This window comes from Orcinus orca, chromosome 8 (assembly GCF_937001465.1).
Source record: "Orcinus orca chromosome 8, mOrcOrc1.1, whole genome shotgun sequence".
Lineage (NCBI taxonomy): Eukaryota > Metazoa > Chordata > Mammalia > Artiodactyla > Delphinidae > Orcinus > Orcinus orca.
This window is the reverse complement of record NC_064566.1, coordinates 13,359,072-13,379,889: the sequence shown is the minus strand read 5'-3', so window position 1 is coordinate 13,379,889 and position 20,818 is coordinate 13,359,072. Positions and strand designations below refer to the sequence as shown.

General features: G+C 39.1%; 1 protein-coding gene across 2 annotated transcripts in view; it reads left to right on the top strand.

The window, feature by feature from the left end:
• Positions 1-2,570: 2,570 nt before the first annotated feature.
• CSTPP1 (centriolar satellite-associated tubulin polyglutamylase complex regulator 1) overlaps positions 2,571-20,818 on the top strand; it is a 187,089-nt gene continuing 168,841 nt past the window's right edge. Inside the window, exon 1 of one of the 2 annotated variants that reach the window (XM_049714379.1) lies at positions 2,571-2,735. In XM_049714379.1, coding sequence (XP_049570336.1) covers positions 2,614-2,735 — 122 coding nt within the window. In that variant the 5' untranslated portion in view covers positions 2,571-2,613. The remainder of the gene's footprint in view (positions 2,736-20,818) is intronic. The other variant, XM_004264073.4, reaches the window with a different exon arrangement.

Genomic DNA, 20,818 nt, shown 5'->3' with positions numbered 1-20,818 from the left:
TGTGGAGTTGATTTCTGATTTACTGGTCTATCTGGATGATTATTTGTTTAGGTAAAAATTTCAGACCTATGTAATGATAATTTAAGAACCTGAAAAGCGCATCTAAATTGAAGGCTGACATGTTTTCCTTTTCTTACATTCAACAGGGTCACAGAAATACACTTGACTTTAACAATTCTTGTGTATTTCCCCTTTTCTTAAGACCTGATGTTGTGTATGTTTCACTGAAAAACTTCCTTCACTACTGACCCGTTGCCAAAAGTTATTTGTGTAATGTAGGGCAGAAGAGAAATCTAAAAGTAATGGCTCCTTCTTGGGAAAAACAAACACTATATGGAATGTCATCACTTCTGCTAAAAAATTTTTTAAAGATTTTTAAGCCACTCATTTGTTGTTTGTTTGTCTTCAGGTTATAGCGCATGCCTATTATAGAAAAAATTTAACAATATGGAAAAGTATAAAGAAGAAAAATGTAAGCAGTAATTCCACCACCATTAAAAAGGCTACTTGCTATTTCTGTGCAACCCCAAATTTTCTTGAAGCCTTAGCTTAACGACCACCTGCCCTTTTCTAAGTCTTCCTCCTCAATAGACTGTTTAGGACATTGAGTGGAAGACTGACTTTAAATATAAGGGCCCTTAGGATTTTTATGGAAGGGATGGAGCTGTAGGAAAAACCTACAAATTGCTCCAGAGATGACATCTTGTTCTTATTTAGCTTTCTTTGAGTCATTAACAGTCGGGCGCCACTGGTGCTGAAACTTATCATTATTATAACCACAAATGGGTTAATCCCCAAACAAAGCTATATTCTTGGGGCTGGTTCCCAGCTCCACCACACAGACCCCAACAGCAGCACCCTCCGAGTCCCAGGATAATGCCCCACAAATAAGGGGATGTCAAATGTTCAGCCTGGACTCAAAATTCTCTTCTTTTGTCTGGGAGCTTCCAGTTGCTGGCAGGGCAGAGCAAAAAGAAAAATAAATAAATAAAACCCAAGCCAACAAACCCTAAAAAAAGAGGCTGTGTGGTTTAGCGGTCAGACCACTAGCCTGGAGGTTGAGATCGCTGAGATCCAGTTCCAGCTCTCCCACTGACTGGCTGGATGATGCTAGACAAGTCATTTTCCTGACATGTTCCTCGGTTTCCCTACTTAGAAAAGGGAGAAGTGCATTAGAAAGTTTTATGAGGGCAAATGAAATGATCTGAGAATAGCTTCAGGTTGCTTGGAAATAAAATGAAATTGTAATCCTTAATAATTACCATCCTATTACTTTATTAATAATATAGTAAAAAGCCACAGGTGTGAAAGTTATGAAACTCCCATAACTCTCAAGGTGCATGGGGTAGGGGAGGGGGTGGGAGGCAAGGGTGGAGGTAGAAGGCAAATATTTTTTTATGATATGCAGGACTTCACATCAAGTACCAAATTAGTTAACTTATTACCTCAAGATAATAAATGCTGCTCTGAGTTCGGCTCTGTCCCTTTATCCTTACCACATCCAAACTCAGAGTGACTCACCGGAGCCTAGAAATGAGACACATATACAATTTTAAGGGAAACGGAGAATTAGGAGGTTTGAAGCTTCTACTGGAGAAGGCTAAGAATAGACCACTCAGAACACAAAGAGAAGAACCTCCTCTTTCCTTTTTCTCCCAGTGTAGGTGGTCCCCTGGTTTCCCAATCATTCCTTTGATAGAATGATTTTTGTTTTCTTTCTTTCCACAAAACCTCACCTCATGTGGGGGGAGAGCTAACTAAAAAAGTGAGGACAGAGTGACCTTTTCTACTATGTTTGAACTGTGACGAGTGGTACACACCACTAAGCCGTTGTTGGGCGTGGAGAGGTGCAAAAAGAGAAATATCCAGATATCTGGGAACTTGAAAACTAATGAACACTCTCCCCTCTTAAAGGAAAAGTGAGCAATTAGGGATATAAGGGAAAAAATCCAATAGGTGTCCTTGTTTGTGCATCCCATCCCCCCAAGAAGTGAAGTGTCTTTGTAAGAAAAAAAAAAAAAGAAAAGACACTTGGGAAGCGTACCAAATAGTAAGGGATAGAAGTAGAAGGAGGGGCTATAAAGATAAAGAGGAATTTGAAAGGAAATGTCAATGAAGTCATAGAGAATTTAATGAGCACTTTCTGGATGCCCAGACTTGTCACAGGCAGAAAAGACACATCCCTGACCTCAAGAAGCAGCCAAGATATACGCACGTGAAAGCACTTTGTAGTAATTTAAGATGATAAATAATAAGGAGATAAAAATAGGTAATGGGATAGTAAATGTTTATGGGAATTTAGGGGTGGGAGCTATTATTGTGACTTAGGATAACAGTTGTATAAAGCAGGAGTAGTTATGAAATTCAGAAATTGCGGGTATATGGAGGGCTGGCAATAATTTTTCGACACCGGGAAATATGATGGTTTCAAAGGAACTCTCCACCTCAAATTCCTCTAAAACCAACGCCTCAAGAAAGGGAGGCCAAAGAAACTATGACCGCCGCGAAGAGGCAGCTCCCGGAACTAGTGTGGCCAGCTTGGCGTTGCGATACGGAGACTGTTTGCGTGACACCCTCTCCGCCTCTAGCCTCTCCTCCCGCAGCGTGGGTGCCATGGCAACAGAGAGAGCCCTCGACCTGGCTTCCGGAAGCGGGAGAGCTGGAGCTCTGAAGCTACCCTGGTCAAAGGATGCTGAGTCCGGAACGCCTAGCCCTACCGGACTACGAATATCTGGGTAGGCGCTTCCTTCAGCTTCGGGGAAGGAAAGAAGTGCAGACGAATTAGGCCAGGGTTTGGGGAGGAGGCCGGGGCGAGGTCTGAGTGGGAACGGGTAGGGTGGGCTAGGGAGGGGCGGGGTGGGGGCGGTCCAGGGCCTGAACTTGTAAGGCCCAGCGAGGAGGAAAACACCATCTGGGAGTAAAGAATGCTGAAGTATACCCGCTGGAGCTCAGACAGTGTGGATTGTGCCCTAAGTGGGCTAGGTTGGAGTTGAGAATTGAGGGGCCTTTGGGGGTATTACTGATATGCTGCCAGTGGAGTAACCTTGGAACCTTGAAGTGCCAAATCAGTCATTCTGTGAACAATCATTTAACCGTTATAGCGGCAACTAACATTTTTGAGCATTTCTTTTACATCAGGCACTATGCTAAGCATTTTACGTGCATTCTTTATTGAATCTTCATAACAGCCCCAGGAGGAGACTGTGTTTTTCTTCCATTTTGCAGACAGCGAAACTGAGGCCGAAGAGGTGACTTGCACAAATAAGGCCACACAGCTATAAAATGGTAGGGCTAGGATCAGTACCTAATTTGCCCACTCCTGAGCTTGAGCTCTTGGCCATTAAGGCTGTGGCTGTAATACTTTACACACACTGTAACACCTTCAGTGTGTAAGGCATTTACTGGATGAAAAAAGGATATATGTATGTTGTGTGTATGTATGTATATACATGTATATACATACATGTATGCACACGTTTTAAAAAATTAATAGACTTTATTTTTTAGAGCAATTTTAAGTTTACAGAAAATTGAGCAGGTATTATAGAGTGTTCCCATATACTCCCTCTCTCTCTCACTCAGAGCTTCCCATTATTAACATGTGACATTAATATAGTACATTATTACAATTGATGAACCAATATTGATACATTATTATTAACCAAAATCCACAGTTTACATTAGGGTTCACTCTTTGTGTTGTACAGTTTTATGGGTTTTGACAAATGCATGATGTCATGTATCAACCATTATAGTATTATGCAGAATAGTGTCACTGCCCTGAAAATCCTCTGTGCTCTGTCTATTCATCCTTCCCTCGGTCCCCCAACCACTGGCAACCATTCATCTTTTTACTGTCTCTAAAGTTTTACATTTCCAGAATGTCATATAGTTGGAGTCATAGAGTACGTAACCTTTTCAGACTGGCTTTTTTCACTGAGCAACATGCGTTTAAGGTCCCTCCATGTCTTTTCCTGGCTTGATAGTTCATGTCTTTTTATCACTGAATAATATTCAATTGTATGGATGTACTATACACATTTTTTTTTTTTTTGGCAGTACGCGGGCCTCTCACTCTTGTGGCCTCTCCCGTTGCGGGGCACAGGTTACGGACGCGCAGGCTCAGCGGCCATGGCTCACGGGCCCAGCCGCTCCGCGGCATGTGGGATCTTCCCAGACCGGGGCACGAACCCTTGTCCCCTGCTTGGCAGGCGGACTCTCAACCACTGTGCCACCAGGGAAGCCCTATACACATTTTTTAATGAAAAACAATTCTAGTTTAAATTTTTGAATTAGTAATATGGAAACTAGATTAAAAAACATAAAGAAGTTTATAATGAAAAGTCTCTTCCAACCCCTTTTCCCCCTTCTGCCAGTTTCCAACCATCCTCAGCCCCCCACTAGTAACCACTATTACTGGTTTCCTGTGTATCCTTCCAGAGTTTAGTTTATCAGGTATATAAGGGAGAATACACTTTTTTCATTCAATATATCTCAGTGTCAGTGAGAGCTTTCTCATTCTTTTAAAAAAATGTTTAGCTACATAGTATTTTAAATAATTTATTTGACCAATTCTCTGTTGGTACACATGTTGTTTTTAGCCTTTTGCTATTACTGAAAATACCCCACTGAATAACCTGTAATTTTGTGCCATTGCTAGTATATCTGCAAGGATAAATTCCACAAAGTGAAATTGGTGGGTCAGGGACCTATGCATTTTAAATATTGATAGATATTGCCAAATCGTCTTTCACAGGGGTTGTACCATTTTACACTGCACTAGCAATGTAAGAGTATGCCTGTTTCCCCATAGTCTTTCCAACAAAGTATATCAAACTCAAACCATCAGATTTTTTCAACCTGTTAAGTGACAAATAGTCCCAGGGTAGATTTAATGTGCATTTCTTTTCTGAAGTTGAGCATCTTTTCACCAGGTTTAAGGGCTGTGTAGTTTTTGAAAGGTGTATATATATATATATATATAGAGAGAGAGAGAGAGAGAGAGAGAGAGGGCGCATTGTTATATCACAGATAATTTTGCATCCAATGAATAAGAATATCAATGTCTAACAATGCCTAGACTTTTGCTAAGGATTTTATGTATTTTATCTTATTTACTCAGTACTAATCTATGAAATATTTGAAAAGCCTAGTCTATTGTTCACTTCCTTGGATGTTTGCGTCAAAGTCTTAACATATTTAAATTATATGCCTCAAAGCCTTGACATATTTAATATACCGGTGCTTTGGTGAGTAGAAGTTGGTGGTCGCTCCAAAAGTGGCTTTTTACAGCCACTAATTCAGTGGCAATGTTGATAATAAATCTATAAACAGAATCAAGATTTCAGGTTGGTTGTAAAAGCTTCAGTTTCTAACCACTTATCTAATTATTGAGCCCTGGATTATTGAACCTCCTTCAGGTTCTGTTGCATATTTAAGTGCCTTAACTCCCTGTCCCATTCACCATCTGGACGTTCATACTGCCCTAAGCAGGGTCATACTACTCATTGGCTTCCTCATGGTTCCTCAGACCATACAACTCTGCTGAAATGCATTTGTCTTTAGTTGAGAACAACCCTGCACATTACAGTTTGGTCTCTTTTAGAGGCATGCTATTGCTGTTTTTTTTTTTTGCAGTACGCGGGCCTCTCACTGTTGTGGCCTCTCTCGTTGCGGAGCACAGGCTCCAGACGCGGAGACTCAGCGGCCATGGCTCACGGGCCCAGCCGCTCTGCGGCATGTGGGATCTTCCCGGACCGGGGCATGAACCTGTGTCCCCTGCATCGGCAGGCGGATCCTCAACCACTGTGCCACCAGGGAAGCCCCGCTATTGCTGTTTTGAAGCATTCACCCTCAATATAATGACCACTGAAAATCACCCCTTATAGATTAATTTAATAAAATATTTTCTGATTTGAAAATTTAAATACCTACAGAGGTTTTTTTTTTTAACTTTTTTATTATTTATTTATTTATTTATTTTTTGCGGTACGCGGGCCTCTCACTGTTGTGGCCTCTCCCGTCGCGGAGCACAGGCTCCGGACGCGCAGGCTCAGCGGCCATGGCTCACGGGCCCAGCCGCTCCACGGCATGTGGGATCTTCCCGGACCGGGGCACGAACCCATGTCCCTTGCATCGGCAGGCGGACTCTCAACCACTGCGCCACCAGGGAAGCCCCAGGGGTTATTTTTGGCTTGGCTTTTCTTCCTCCTCCTCTCCTTCTCCTCCTCCTTCTCCTTCTTCTTCTTTTTTTTAAAAATAAGTTATAAAGTCACATGTGTAGGCCTAGAGAAGAAAATACACATAGAAAAAAGAAAATTGCATAGATAGGAAAGCTCTAGGTTTTCAGTGCATCAGAAAAGTGAAAGCTCAATATCCCTTGGTAAGTGTGTCTGGAGACCTCTTTTTAGTATTATGGTATAAACGACAGGAATACCTATTCAGTGAATATCCATAGATTTTCCCTTCTGCCTGCTAGCCAGGGCTTATATTTGCCTTTTTGACTACTAGTGAAGAAAACAGTCTTTCATCCTGTTGGGTAAACTGATCCATTCCCTGCTGACTTTGTGGATTAGGAACCTGTAATCATGGCCTGGAATGGCTTAGGATCTTAAGATCATCATTACAGAACTGACTCCATGATGTTCATGCCTGCAGTCATCAGAATGGAGTGATAGGAACTATGTTAATGCCCAGGCGTGAATAGAGAGAGAGGAGAGTCTGGTAAGGAGATGAAATAAATATAGAGCCCTTGAAAGGTTTCCACTTTATGAAGGCTACTTATTGGAAGCTTCTGCCAGAGGCTGAGGTGTGTCTGTGTATCTGGTTGGGTGTGGAGAGTTCTCTAGAGCTGAAGGGCAGCCTGTTCTGGTCCCAGGTTTGCAAAACACACTACCTACGTGCTGACCTGAGTGTAAGCATGAGGGTGTGAGGTTTATTATTTTACCCCACCTAAATTGGTGAGGTGCTTGCTTTCACTCACGCTTCAATTTGCTTCTTCTGTTTCTATGGGTACTGCTTATTCTCACTAAGACTGGTAGTGGATTGGCATAATAGATAACTCCAGGAAATCCGAGATGGTCTTTCTCCTTTGAGGGCTATAGTTTTAGAGGAATCACAATAAACTGGACAGTTATTTTTAAGCTATAGTTTTTGAGCACTTCATTTATGCTTAGCACTGTGCCTTAACTCATTTAATCTTCACAACCACCATACAGTTAGGTGTTATTATTAGTCCTATTTAGTAGTTATTAATATTGTCTCCTCATTTTACAAATAAGGAAACTGAGGCTTAGAAAGGCTAATTGATTTGTACAAAGTCACATAGGTGATGATACATAAAAGCAGGGATTCAAATCCAGGTTTATCGGATTCCATGCCTGTTTTTTCCTCTCTACCAAGAAGATAAAAATAAACAAACCAAAATATCTATTGCCTGTAAAGGGTAGTGATCCTTGCTTCCCTTTTAAGAATGGAGTTCTTAAACAGTTCATTAGTTGCAAATCAGTTTCCTGAACACAGGCATTGTATCTTTCTCATCATTGTATACCTACCTTTCACGATCTAGACACTTTATACATACATGTGTGTTAAATTGAATATGAATAATCTGACCTTAGGGTCCCCCAAATGTGAGCAGCTAACAGCAATAACTAAGACTTATTAAGTACTTACTATGTACCAGGTAACATTTTATGTGCTTTATAAACATTAATGCACACGAAGATAGTTTCGATTTTTATCTCCATTTCACATATGAGGAAACTATAGCACAAAGGTATTAAATAACTAGTTAGTGAGTCCTAGAGGCAGAATTCTAATCTAGCAGTCTGACTCCAGAGTCCACACTGTTAAACTCCATGCAATGAATACCTTGAGCAACTCGAACAATGAGGCTCCAACTATTGCATAGACCAGCTTATAATGGTTGCATGGATTCTGGAGTAAGTTCAGGTGACTCCAAGAGCTTAATTTAACATTTCTGCCAGGAGGGGGCATACTAGGAACCAGGATGGATCAGGGAATAGTAAAATTCCAGTTCCTTCTTGCCACTGGACTCATCTCTCAATTGCAGGCAATAAGGAAGATAGCTTCTAAAAATAAACCATTTAGGAGAGTTTTAATGACAATAATCTATGTACTTTGTGTAGCTGTGTGACCTTGAAGAAGTTACTCAACCTCTCTGTGCCTTAGTTTCCTGATATGCAAAATGTACTTACCTCATACATGTAAGCTTTTAGAGCAATGCCTGGCTGCTACATTGTATCTGCATTGTAAAAAGAGGATACACAAAGATGAGTAAGATACCTTTCCTTCTAGAGCACCTGGGTAGGTGCTCAATAAATATTAGCTGCTATTATTACTCCTACATTTTAACAAAAATGTAATACATCTGTGGCAGCCATGAAATTGTGCCTCTCAGATCCCCTATTACGTGGAGGGGAGGGTAATTAACTCTGAACCCCAGCTCTCAATCCAACACCTTGTTCACATTGAGGTCACACTTCCCGCAGGCTGCTCCCAGCGGATGACTGGGTGGGGAAGACCCACTTTTATGAGAAGTGTGACTCCTCTGATAGTGACTTTGGCTTGAGGACTCCCACTGCACTGCAGTCTAATACTCTCACTCCCTCGCTCTTCTTTACAAGGGTCAACCCTGCATTGTGGTCTGTCAGCTCTCCCAGCTTCTTCCAGCTCCCTCCCCATTTTCCCTCATGGGCTTTTCAGTATATCTCTTGCATGTCTGATCCTGTCTTGTTGTCTGCTTCTCAGAGTACCTGGACTAAGACAACATCCAACAGTAACTGATATAGTCCCTTCCAGTCATGAGGTTGATACAGTTTTTTCAAGCCTTGACAAAGGTTCTGACATATGATTCTTTCTATGTTGAAGATTATTAAGTGTTACTAATCTTATTTTTTTGCATTTGCTGATATCATAGCACATGATATTTACTTGTCTTACTGCCTGGCACAATTTCTTTTTTTGCTTTTGGATGAATCCTGATAAGCAAACTTATTTTTGTTTGAATATAATGAGTGAATCTTCCAAACCCAACCCTATGCTAGGAAACATTGCTATTTACAATAAGTCAACAGAAATACTGTTAGAACTTTAGAATGCTTGGGTTGTTGCAGAAAGAAAAAGAAATATTACGGATGTTACGCTGACTTCCTAAATCTTTGGAAACTAGGTTTAAAATATATAAAGCTGGTCACTTAAAAACAGTAATGAACGTGTTCACAAAACAATCTCCTTCCTTTCTTCTTCCCCCCTTCCCCTTCCTTTCTTTTCTTCCTAATTGTTCCTTTCTTTCTTTCTTCCTGAATACCTTCTCTATATAAAGCAAAGCATGAATACAAAGTGTTCCTCCCTACAGGAAACTTATGCCAAAGATGGGAGATGAGACATATTCATAAATGACTGTAACACAAAGTGACAGTGTTAATAAGTGCCAACAAAACTGGGAAATCGCCAAGACACCTGCATACATACAGTTCACTTGCTCTATAATGACACTTATTTCCCATCTCTGTAGTTGTAGCGCACGGGCTTAGTTTCTCTACGGCACATGGGATCCTCCCGGACCAGGGCTCGAACCCGTGTCCCCTGCACTGGGGGGCGGATTCTTAACCACTGTGCCACCAGGGAAGCCCTAATAATGTTTTTGCTGGGGAGAAAAAAGAGCAAGTGAGTTCTAAGGCACGTTGTTTGTTGACCCATCCCCATTTCTCCAAGGTAACTGATTGCAGGTGATGTCAGTGTTATTCTAGGGTTTAAATTCTAAGGTTCTGTAAATTGTTTACTTTGCTTATCACTTATATATTCAAGTAATCTTAAAATCTTTCCTCCAAATGCTGTCCAAAAGTTGGGGATCTCTTTTATTTGTTATAAATACCACATTTGCTAAATGAGTAAATTTAGGAAGCTGAGTAGGTAATTAAAGTTTTAAAAACTAATAATAGTAGATGAGAAGAGACAAAATGAGCCATTAGCTTATCTCTAGTTCATTATCCTGTTTATAGCCTTCTTAGCACTTATCACAATTATCTTATTTATCTATCTGTATATTTTGTTACTGTTTCTTACTAGAATGTAAGCCATAAGGGCAGGCTTATTCTCTCAGTATCTCCAAAATCTAGCACGGTGCTTGGCCCAAGTTAAGTGCGCAATTGTTAGACGAATAGTCTGCTTTAAGTAGCAAAATAATTTTTTTTTCAAATGAGAGAAGGGACTCCAGTTCAACAAATAGTTATTGAATTCCTACTGTGTGAGAGACACTAAGCTTTTTTCTCCTTCTTCCATTGACAAAAAAAAAGGATGACTGATTAAAATCTTTCATCTGAATGCTGTCCCAAAGTTGGGGATCACTGTTATTTGCATAAATACTATGTTTGCTAAATGAGTAAATTTAATTTCATGGTTGACACATTTTCTTTGTTTCGGTTACACAACAGTAAGATTTAATTCATTTTTTTAAATGATATTTTATGAAGGAAGGAAATTTTATACAATTTGGGGGCATCTCCTTGAGATTCCATCTTCAGTTGGACAGAGTAATATGCTTTAAGACTGGAATTACCCTTGTCAACTAATCCCTGGGTCCGCTGTGTTGGGATGCCCTTGCGCTACTTCCCTACGGGCCTTAGGAAATTGCTCATTCTATGATTGGAATTTCAAGTCAAAACACATTTATCTGAGCAGAATTTTAATGATTTATCAAAGAGAGGAGGGATTTTCCCATACACATCTGAACTTACCAAATTACCGATCCCATTAGCTATGTTTTCTCTTAAGCACCTTTCTTTAAACAAAGTAATTACTGCTGAAATCATCCAATGTATTTTTCATAAAAGCTTGTGACTAAGTTTTGTTTGATTAGCAGGAAGGCAGTAAAAGTAAATATTGTTTGAGAAGGCACTTTCAGAGCCCTTTCTTCTTCTTCATTGAATTAGCTTTTTAAAAGCACTGTTCTTTGGAGAGAATAAGAGCCTTTTTCCAGCTGTCCTATTGTGTAGCTCAAGGTCTTGTTAATACTATTATCTGGCCCTGAGATTACAGGTAATTGTGGTAAAACACAAGCTTCAGTTTCTGTAATCTAAGACAGAAATCTGTTTGTGCCCTAGCCTTCATATCAGGTGTTTGTTAAATTCAGACTTCTCTCACCTGGGATAGCCCACTGCCCCCCACAGTAAACAGAGGTATCTGGCAGGGATGGGGCTACATTAGAGCCATTGCCGTTTTTTTTTTCTTTTTAAAGATCATGTGGCAGAACCCCTCCTGTGGCCAACTTACATACAACATGTGCACTAAATGGGAAAATTATATATTTTAAAATAAGCATGCTTGAAACAATAACACTTTTGAATGTGAAATGTACCAAAAGGCCGCATGTCTCTGGCTTTGCTTGTCAAATGGAGAGGCTGCCAGAACCACTCGGCTCCATGGTTCTCATGCCCTAAAGTCCTGCAAATTGACACGTAAGTAGGCAACACACAAAGAAGCTCAGCCCATGAGAAAGTGAGTTTGGGCGCTTGGGCTGCCTTCCTTTCTCTCTGTGTGGATTTCTTTCCAGCTTCGCTTCTTCTGTCCTATCCTAGTTTTTCAGAAAGGAGAGATTAAATGTGTCTGCTATTTCAGCATGTTAACTGCACAGGCAACATGAGGCTAGCACTCAGGCCACTGTTCAGCCTGTCATATGGAAGGAATTGCTTTTCAGGGGAGATTATAATTGTGTATGTAGCCACACAAATGCACATTCTGCCTGGAGGAAAATGCACAGAAGAGGAGGCCTTATGCTGCCACTCAGGTCTCTTTGTGGAGGGCTGCATAAGAAGCCCTTACATGGCATAGTCAACTCTTTTGGGCTTAATGAGTCATCTTTTTGTGTGATGCCTACTTCAAAAAAGGAGGAGGGCGGGGGGCGGGGGGAGAAGAAGAAGCACACTCTTGCCCAAGTGAGTTGCTTTTATTGGCCCTGCAGCTTTGTCTAACAGTTTTGTATATTCCTGATGACATCATTTATAATACTAGTGCACAGAGAGTAAACAAAAAATAATTTAGCTTTCAGGCATTTAGACAAAACTTAAATAGTGCAATTTAGAGAAATGATAATAAGCTTTATAAACAGTGAGCACATGAGCTTAAACAGCAAGCATGACCCCACTCTTTTTTGGAATGTGATGTGTTGAAAGATGGCTGTAGAGAAAACTAGAAGCTTGACACTTTTGAATTATGTGCAGTTCAGACTTGAGTCCATGGTCTAGTGTTAATCCCAAGCAGTATGTTCTAGTTAGTGGATAAAATACAAGCTACCATGTGAGTAAGTCATTAAGCCCCTTGAGTCCTAGCATTTTACCTATAAGAAAGGAAAAGGTAACATTACCACCTACTTCACAGGAATGTTAGAAGACTGAGAAGATAAAACATGTGGAGCTCTTTATAAGAAAGGTATTTTGTAAATAGAAAATAGCATTATTATTGTCCTTCATCAAATTTCCCCAACACATGGAGTTGATAAAAGCTACCTCATAGGGGGTTGAGAGGATGAATTAATATATGTCAAGTATCTTAAAGTAAACTATTTAATGAGACCTAAAATTGATAGTCTTTCTTGAAAGTCTCTAGACCACCAAACCTGATACTTAAACACATGATTAACTTATAAAGTCTTATATGTGCCATCAGTCTTTTGCCTTGTCTTCAAGGATTGGCATGGTAGAGAATAGTGAATATACAGGTAGAAGAAAATAGGTTAGGTCTTCAGGAAGAATGGCCCTGCCTTTTTTCTTTTCCAGATTATGCCTATTAATAGTCTTTGGAGTCTTGCTAATTTTTTTTTAATTAATTCATTTAATTTTGGCTGCATTGGGTCTTCGTTGCTGCACGTGGAAGCTTTCTCTAGTTGTGGTGATGGGGGCTCCTCTTCATTGTGGGGCGTGGGCTTTTCATTGAGGTGGCTTCTCGTTGAGGAGCATGGGCTCTAGGCGTGTGGGCTTCAGTAGCTGTGGCACGAGGGCTCAGTAATTGTGGCTCGTGGGCTCTAGAGTGCAGGCTCAGTAGTTGTGGCACACGGGCTTAGTTGCTCCGCGGCATGTGGGATCTTCCCGGACCAGGGCTCGAACCCGTGTTCCCTGCATTGGCAGGCAGATTCTTAACAACTGCGCCACCAGGGAAGTCTGAATCTTGCTAATTTTTGTTGCCATGTCTGGACATAGGTAGAGACTGTTTTGACCTTTGTTCTTCCAGTAAATATTTGGTTTTGATCTCATGTTTCTAAAGAAACAAACTCATAAGGAAAAGAAGTGATTGTTTTGTCTCACATTGTGAACTTTTCTTATCATATTTCTTAGTAGTTAAGAGAAAATAATTATTGTTGAAGGACCTGACATTGAGTTCCCTAACTGGAAAGTTCTTAAACTCAGCCAAGTAATAAAACCAGCTTTGGTTATTATCTTTAGAGGAGAAGGGACATCAGAAGAGAAATTATATTTTTTAATTGACAAAATTATCGCTAATATCTCTGCTTCCATTTTTGTTGGTATTTTCATAAGATTTTAGGCAACAAAACCTGAGAAGACCCCCTCATGTAATTTTCAAGTTTAAAATTTCATCTGTTGTTTCCAAGTATAGTAACACTTGGGTAACCTCACTTCCCAGATTTAATTTTCTATTAGATGACACTAAATGGGAAACACTATTTCATTTAAATTCTAACTGCTTAGCAGAGATTATTTCTCTTACATTTTTTAAAATACAGAGGTAATATTCCAACTTCTAAGTAAGTCCAGCCCCCCAAATACTGTCTTAAGTGGGAAATATATTCAAATAGATGCTCTTGGTATGGCAGCTGGAGTCATTCTCATATACAGGAGGACTGGAGATGGACAGCAATCTCATTTAGTCCTTACAAGATATTTGTGAGGCAGGTACCAGCCTGATCCTCACTTTTCCATGAGGAAACTGAAATTTAGGTTATGTAACTTGCCCAAGGTCACCAAGCTAGTAAATGTGGAGGTGAAGCTTGAATGAAGTTTATCTGACCCTAGAGCCTGTGTTGTTAGCTGCTTTGCTTTTAGGTCTGATTTCTCAAGGCCCTCTTTCCTATTCAGTTCACAAGGATTGAAGGATTAGAACTTAATATTTTAACAGAAATGTCTACAGAATATATGATATATTCCCCAGATTCTCTGGTATAATAGAACATAATTTAACATTTCTTTATGTTGTGGTGTCATTATTTGAGACATTATTTATTATATTGTACTGTAGATGTGTTATGACATTTACTCATGAGGGTGGATGCTAGGAAACGGGGACTCAGAGAACTTAAGTAAAATTTCCAACGTTTATATGTAATAGATAGCAGTAGGTGGAGCTAAGATTTGACTAGTACTTCTGGTTCCAAATTTAGTGCTTTGGGTGCCATTCAATCAATGTTAGTTAAATCTGACTTTATAGTTATTAATTAATGGTAAGAACTTCCCCCTATGCTCAAAACTCCCCTCTCTCCAGACTAATGTTTCCTACTTTGTCAGTAAAATGTTGAGGTATACTGAGGTTTTGTACTCTAGGTGCTTTTGTGCCACTGATCTCAGGGTGATGGTTGAGCAGCTGTTATAAAAAGATCCACCACCACAACTGCCCCCTCCAGTGCAATGGCTCATACAAGAGAGAACTTTATTTCTTTCTAACTTAACCTGAGTCCAGGATGCGGATGGCAGGATCTGCTCTAGGAAGCCATCATGGGATTTCAGGTTAGCAGGGCAGCCAAGCCATTTGAAACCCATGGTTTCTGAGGATGCCTCCATTGTAGCCATTTCCCGTTATAGAAAGGAAAAGGGGAAGGAGCAAGTCCAGGGCAAACACCTTTTAAGCAAGTAAGGCAGAAGTTGCAAACATCACTTGTGCTCACATTTCATAGGTGAGGACTTAATATAAGGCCCCTGCTAACTGCAGAGGAGCTTGGGAATTGAAGTCCAACCAGACAATTGTGTGTAAGAAGAATAGGAGCACATATTTTGGGGTGTGCAAACAATAACCTGCCATACCTGGTATGTGTATTGTTAGTAGGTGCTTGCCCTTATTCAGAAGCGAAGCACAGATGTATCAGTAGGTGTTTGACTTTTCCTCCCCTACCTCTACCTCTGTTAAGTACAGAGTATTTTATCCCTTGTCTGTGTTCTCCATTCTTCTGCCTTATGCTACTACTGAGCTTGGTTGCTCCCTTTTTTAAAAAAAATAAATTTATTTATTTTATTTATTTTTGGCTGCATTGGGTCTTCATTGCTGTGTGCAGGCTTTCTCCAGTTGCGGTGAACAGGGGCTACTCTTCATTGCAGTGCATGGGCATCTCATTGCGGTGGCTTCTCTTGTTGCGGGGCACAGGGTCTAGGTGCGCGGGCTTCAGTAGTGTGGCACTCCAGCTCTAGGACACAGGCTCAGTAGTTGTGGTGCACGGGCCTAGTTGCTCTGCGGCATGTGGGATCTTCCCGGACCAGGGCTCGAACCAGTGCCCCCTGCATTGGCAGGTGGATTCCTAACCACTGCACCACCAGGGAAGCCCATGGTTGCTCCCTTTTTATTATTTTTTTCTTTCTTAACTCTATGTCTCCTGTCATTTCTCTTGGAACACTTCTCTGTCCTTTGTAAACATTTCCAACTGATCAGAAGAGTCCCTTTCTACACTTTAGTGAGCACATGGAATGTTAGCGTTTTAGTTCTCTACTGTTGTGTTGGCTGCTGGGTGTTGGGGCTTACTTTGCTGCCAAATAAAACTTCTCTGAGTGGGAGTTGGACCCATTGTAGGAACTTAAATCTTGTTTCCAGAGAGCTAGTTTTACAATAAATAAAGATATTTATCTTCCTATACTGAGAGTGAGAGTTTTAGAAGAACAAGGAAAATGTGGTGCCACGGAAACTGGGGGAGGAGTGAGTTTCAAGATGGAGGGAGTGTTCAGTAATAGCACTTGTCGCAGAGAGGTCAGATAAGATAAGAGCTGCAGAAGAGATTGTTAGTGGCATTAGGTGCGAAGTTTCAGTGGAGTAGTGTGGCAGGACGCCAGATTTTCCTGGATTGAAGAGTAAATGGGAAGGGTGAGGGATTAGAGACAATAGGTAGGCTGGATTTGTTTCCAGAAGTTCGGTGGATTGGGGAAGGAGGAGGGGGGGTGATAGCAAGAGTAGGGAGAGTTTATTGTTGTTTTTAAGTTTTTAGATGGCAGAGAGACTTGAGTATGTTTATAGGCTGAAGGAAAGGGAGCCATAGCCGAGGAGAGAGAGAGGATCCAAGAGAAGAACAAGATAATTAAATGATGGAACGCTTTTTCAGAAGAGGTGGGAGGGAATTCCAGGATCAAGGGCAGAGGAGCAAGCTTGTTTTTGGAGGTGGGAATCAGGGCTATGTTTATCCATTGGGCACTATAGGCATTGTGCCTAATCTATAAACTGTTTTGAGATCTTTGAAAATATTTGATGCCTATAAAATATTTATTGACCCTGAACTATAGGTAAATGTTTAATTATACATTTATAAAACATAGTATAATGTCACTTTTATTGTTATATTTAGTGTGGACAAACATTTTATTACATTTGAAAGCAGCTTATAGGTAAGATTTTTCGCAGTTAGCAGGAGTTCCCAAGTGAGAAATCAGGTCCTAAGATGGCTTTAGAACAACTTTACAAGGATATTATTCAGCAATAAAGAAGAAGGAAGTCCTGCCACTTATAACAACATGGATGGACCTTGAGGGCATTATTTTAAGTGAAATAAGTCAGAGAAAGACAAACACCATATGATCTTATATGTATGTAATATTTAATATCTTTAAAAAACCTGGACTCATAGATACAGAGAAAAGATTGGTGATTGCCAGAGAGGTGGAGGGTGGAGGGTGGGTGAAATGGGTGAAGGTGGGGAAAAGGTACAAACTTCCAGTCATACAGTAAATAAATTCTGGGGATGTAATGTACAACATGGTGACTGTAGTTAATAATCCTGTATTGTATATTTGAAAGTTGCTAAGAGAGTAGATCTTACAAGTTCTCATCACAAGAAAAAAAATTGTAACTGTGTATGATGATGGATGTTAATTAGACTTACTGTGGTGATCATTTCACAATATATACAAATATTGAATCGTCATATTGTACACCTGAAATTAATATATGTCAATTATATATCAATAAAAAAGAAAAAGAAAGAAACCCTGACTCTACAAAGAATAATTGTATTTGAACAACAGACAGAAAGTAAAAATGGTGAAGGAGGGCTTCCCTGGTGGCGCAGTGGTTAAGAATCCGCCTGCCAATGCAGGGGACGTGGTTTCAAGCCCTGGTCCGGGAGGATCCCACATGCCGCGGAGCAACTAAGCTCGTGCGCCACAACTGCCGAGCCTGCGCTCTAGAGCCCATGTGCCACAACTACCGAGCCCACGTGCCACAACTGCTGAAGCCCGCGCGCCTAGAGCCCATGCTCGGCAACGGGGGAAGCCAGCAGGGTGGGAAGCCTGCGCACCACAACGAGGAGTAGCCCCCGCTTGCCGCAGCTAGAGAAAGCCCGCACGCAGCAACGAAGACCCAACGCAGCCAACAATAAATTAATTAATTAATTTAAAAAAATGGTGAAGGACAGAGTTAAGCTTAGAAATGGAGCTGAAAGTTGATGTTCTTTACCTGACCACTTAACCTTGTGTTTGTCTTTGAAGTAAGATTCAAGGTTATCTCCTTAACAGTTAGGGAAACAAAAGTAAAAGGCATAAAAGAGAGCAAAGAAAATTTGTATTGCTGAGGAAAAGAAGAAACAAGTTGCTGTAGGAAGGAAGAAAGATAGCTTGACTAGGGACAAGTATAAGAATTCTGAGCAGCATTAAGACATTTGAAGTAAGGATGTATAAATAAATCCTTTGAAAAAAGAAGCAACAAAGAACGTAAATAGGAACAAAGTCGACTATGTAAATTCTAAAAGAAAAAAATACAAAAATATTGCAAAGTAATAATTAGATGAAATGATTGAAAAACTTTTAGGAAAACAACATGTTACAAATAATGGGTAAAGAGGGAAAATCCAAATAGAACAAAAATTGTTTAATTTAATGTATATTTGTATTAGCTACAGAATTTTATCAGTCAAATGGATTTATGAAAGTTTTAACAAAACACAATAGTACCATACCACCCAAACTTCTCGCCTCTAAATCCTACTCCTCAGAGAAGACTACTTACAGATTTTTTCACCATGTCTTTTGATATTTTTCTACATATTTTAAAGTAGCATGCTTAAACTACTTTCCTTGATTTTTCAGTTATAGATGTTATCTAATGACTTCTTATGATGGATTTAGTGCTTTTATATCCTCTAAATTTCCTTCCTCCTAGCCTTCCAGTAAAACTATGATTTTTGCTTAAGTTAATATTCAGTGTTTATCATCACTAAGGAAATGGTATGTATACATTAGTCATGTGGTATGTACAAACAACATGTACAAACAATAAGGTAAAATTAGAACATTTAGGAAAAGACTAAAGGGGAAAATTTGGAAATAAAAAATATATGGATCTTTTACAAACATTTATCATATACAAAGAAGTTTTTGGTTAATAAAAAGTAGAAATTATATATATTGCATCCTCAAGCTATAATAAAATAAAATTAGAGATAATAAAAGTATAATTTAAAAGTTACCTAACCACAAGGATAGTTTAAAAATTACTTTCCTTTACAACTATGTTAGATAATAAATTTGAGAAATAACAATAAACTATTTTTTGATCCCAGCACAATTAAAATCTGGGCAAAAAGCAATACTTTGAGGAAAAATTATTGTTATAAATTAATAAGAAATAGAAAGGTAATTAAGCTTAAAGAATTTAGAAAAGGAGCAAAGTAGCAAACCAAAGAAAATATAAAATAGAATTAAATAATAAAACTAAAAGTACACAAACAAGTTGGTGATTTTTTTTGAGCTTTCAGAAACAAATAGTTCATAAATTACAAAATTTGTCATTAACTCAGAAAAAACTCATCTTTCTTTTTTCTGTCATTTTTATGGATGTGTAATTTATCATCCATAAATCACAAATTATAAGGGTAAGATTTAATAAGCTTCGATATATGTATATAGCCATGTAATTGTCACCTCAGTTACGATATATAACATTTTCATCACCTGAAAATGTCCTTATGCCCTGCTCCTATGTTGAAGCCCTAATCCCCAATGTGATGGTATTTGGAAGTGAGGCCTTTGGGAGGTAATTAGGTCATGAGGGTGGAGGCTTCATCATGGGATCATATGAAGAGAAACAAGAGAGATAATCGCTCTTTTCACCCTGAGGAAGAAGGTGGTCATCTGCAAACCAGGAAAGCTCTTTGGTAGTATATACTAAAGTTGAACATACTCATACCCTATGGCGCAGTCATTTACTTCAAGGCACAGAACCAATTGAAATGCAGACATAAGTTTACTAAAAGACTTATGCTAGAGTGCTCATAGTCACACCATTCATATTAGGCCCAAACTAGAAACTGAAAACATGCTGTCAACAGGGAATTGATAAATAAATTGTGGTGTATTCAATAATGGAATATTATGCTGCAATGAGAATTAATGAACTCACAGCTGTATGGACGAACCTCCTAAATATGATGTTGAATGAAAAAAGCCAGACACAAAAGACTGCATACTGCATGATTTCATATTTCCAAAACAGGAAAAATTAGTCTATGTATTTACCCTTGGGGGGCTTACAGCTGGCAGGAGACTCTAGGAGGTTTTCTAGGGTGCTGATTATAAGTGCAAATTCATATTTTTCTGTATACTACGATACTTTCATAGAAAGTTTTAAAAAATTATGTTACTTAGTTTTTAACCTAAAGATACGCAAGTAAAATAGAACTGAGGTCCCAGAAATAGATGCCAAAGTACATATCCATTTAATTTGTGACAAAATAAGTGTAACAAAATAATGTGAAAAATTCATCAGTTGAGATAATTGGAAGGAATATGGAAGAAATAAATTCAGATTCACACTTCATACCATGTGCTTCAATGAATTCTAGTTGAATTAAAGTGTTAAAATACTTTAAAAAAATTTAAAGTGAAAAATTACAGTCAATCTGCATGCCCATCAGTAAGAGAATGGTTAATAAATTATGATATTTTTATAATAGGTATTACCATGCAGCCGTTGAAAAGGATGCGTTAGACTAATATGGAAAGATGTACGTTAAGTATTAAGTGACAAAATAAGTTACAGAATGTGTACAAAGTGGTTACATTTTGTAAAAAAACAAGTTAACGTTTGTACATATATGTATGATCACACATAGAAAAAGTTCTGGAAGGAGGTAGGACAATCTGTTGACAGTGAATACTCTGAGAAATTGAATTAGGGAAGTGCTTACAAATGAGGAAGCCTCACTTTTTACTTTATACCCTTCTGTATTGGTCTGTTACATTCACGTGTTGCTTTTACAATTAAATTTTAAAGTCCATATAAGAGGAAAGATAACCTAACTAAATATTCAGATTAACAATAATTTAAGCTTTGCAAATTAAGATATTTTTGAGTTAGTTAAAATAGAAAGCTTTATACTGGGATGTCTGCAAGGAAATTGGTCTTCTTTTTTTGAAGGTGGCATAGTCTCTGGAGAGCAGTTTGGCAACGCATAACAAGAGCCATAAAAATCAGTATATCTTTTGATCCTAAAGCCCTACTTCTGGGAGATATCGTAAGGAAGTAATTCAAAAGAGAAAATAAATTGTGTAAAAATGTTTATAGCTACATTATTTTTAATAAAAAACTGGAAATAATCCAG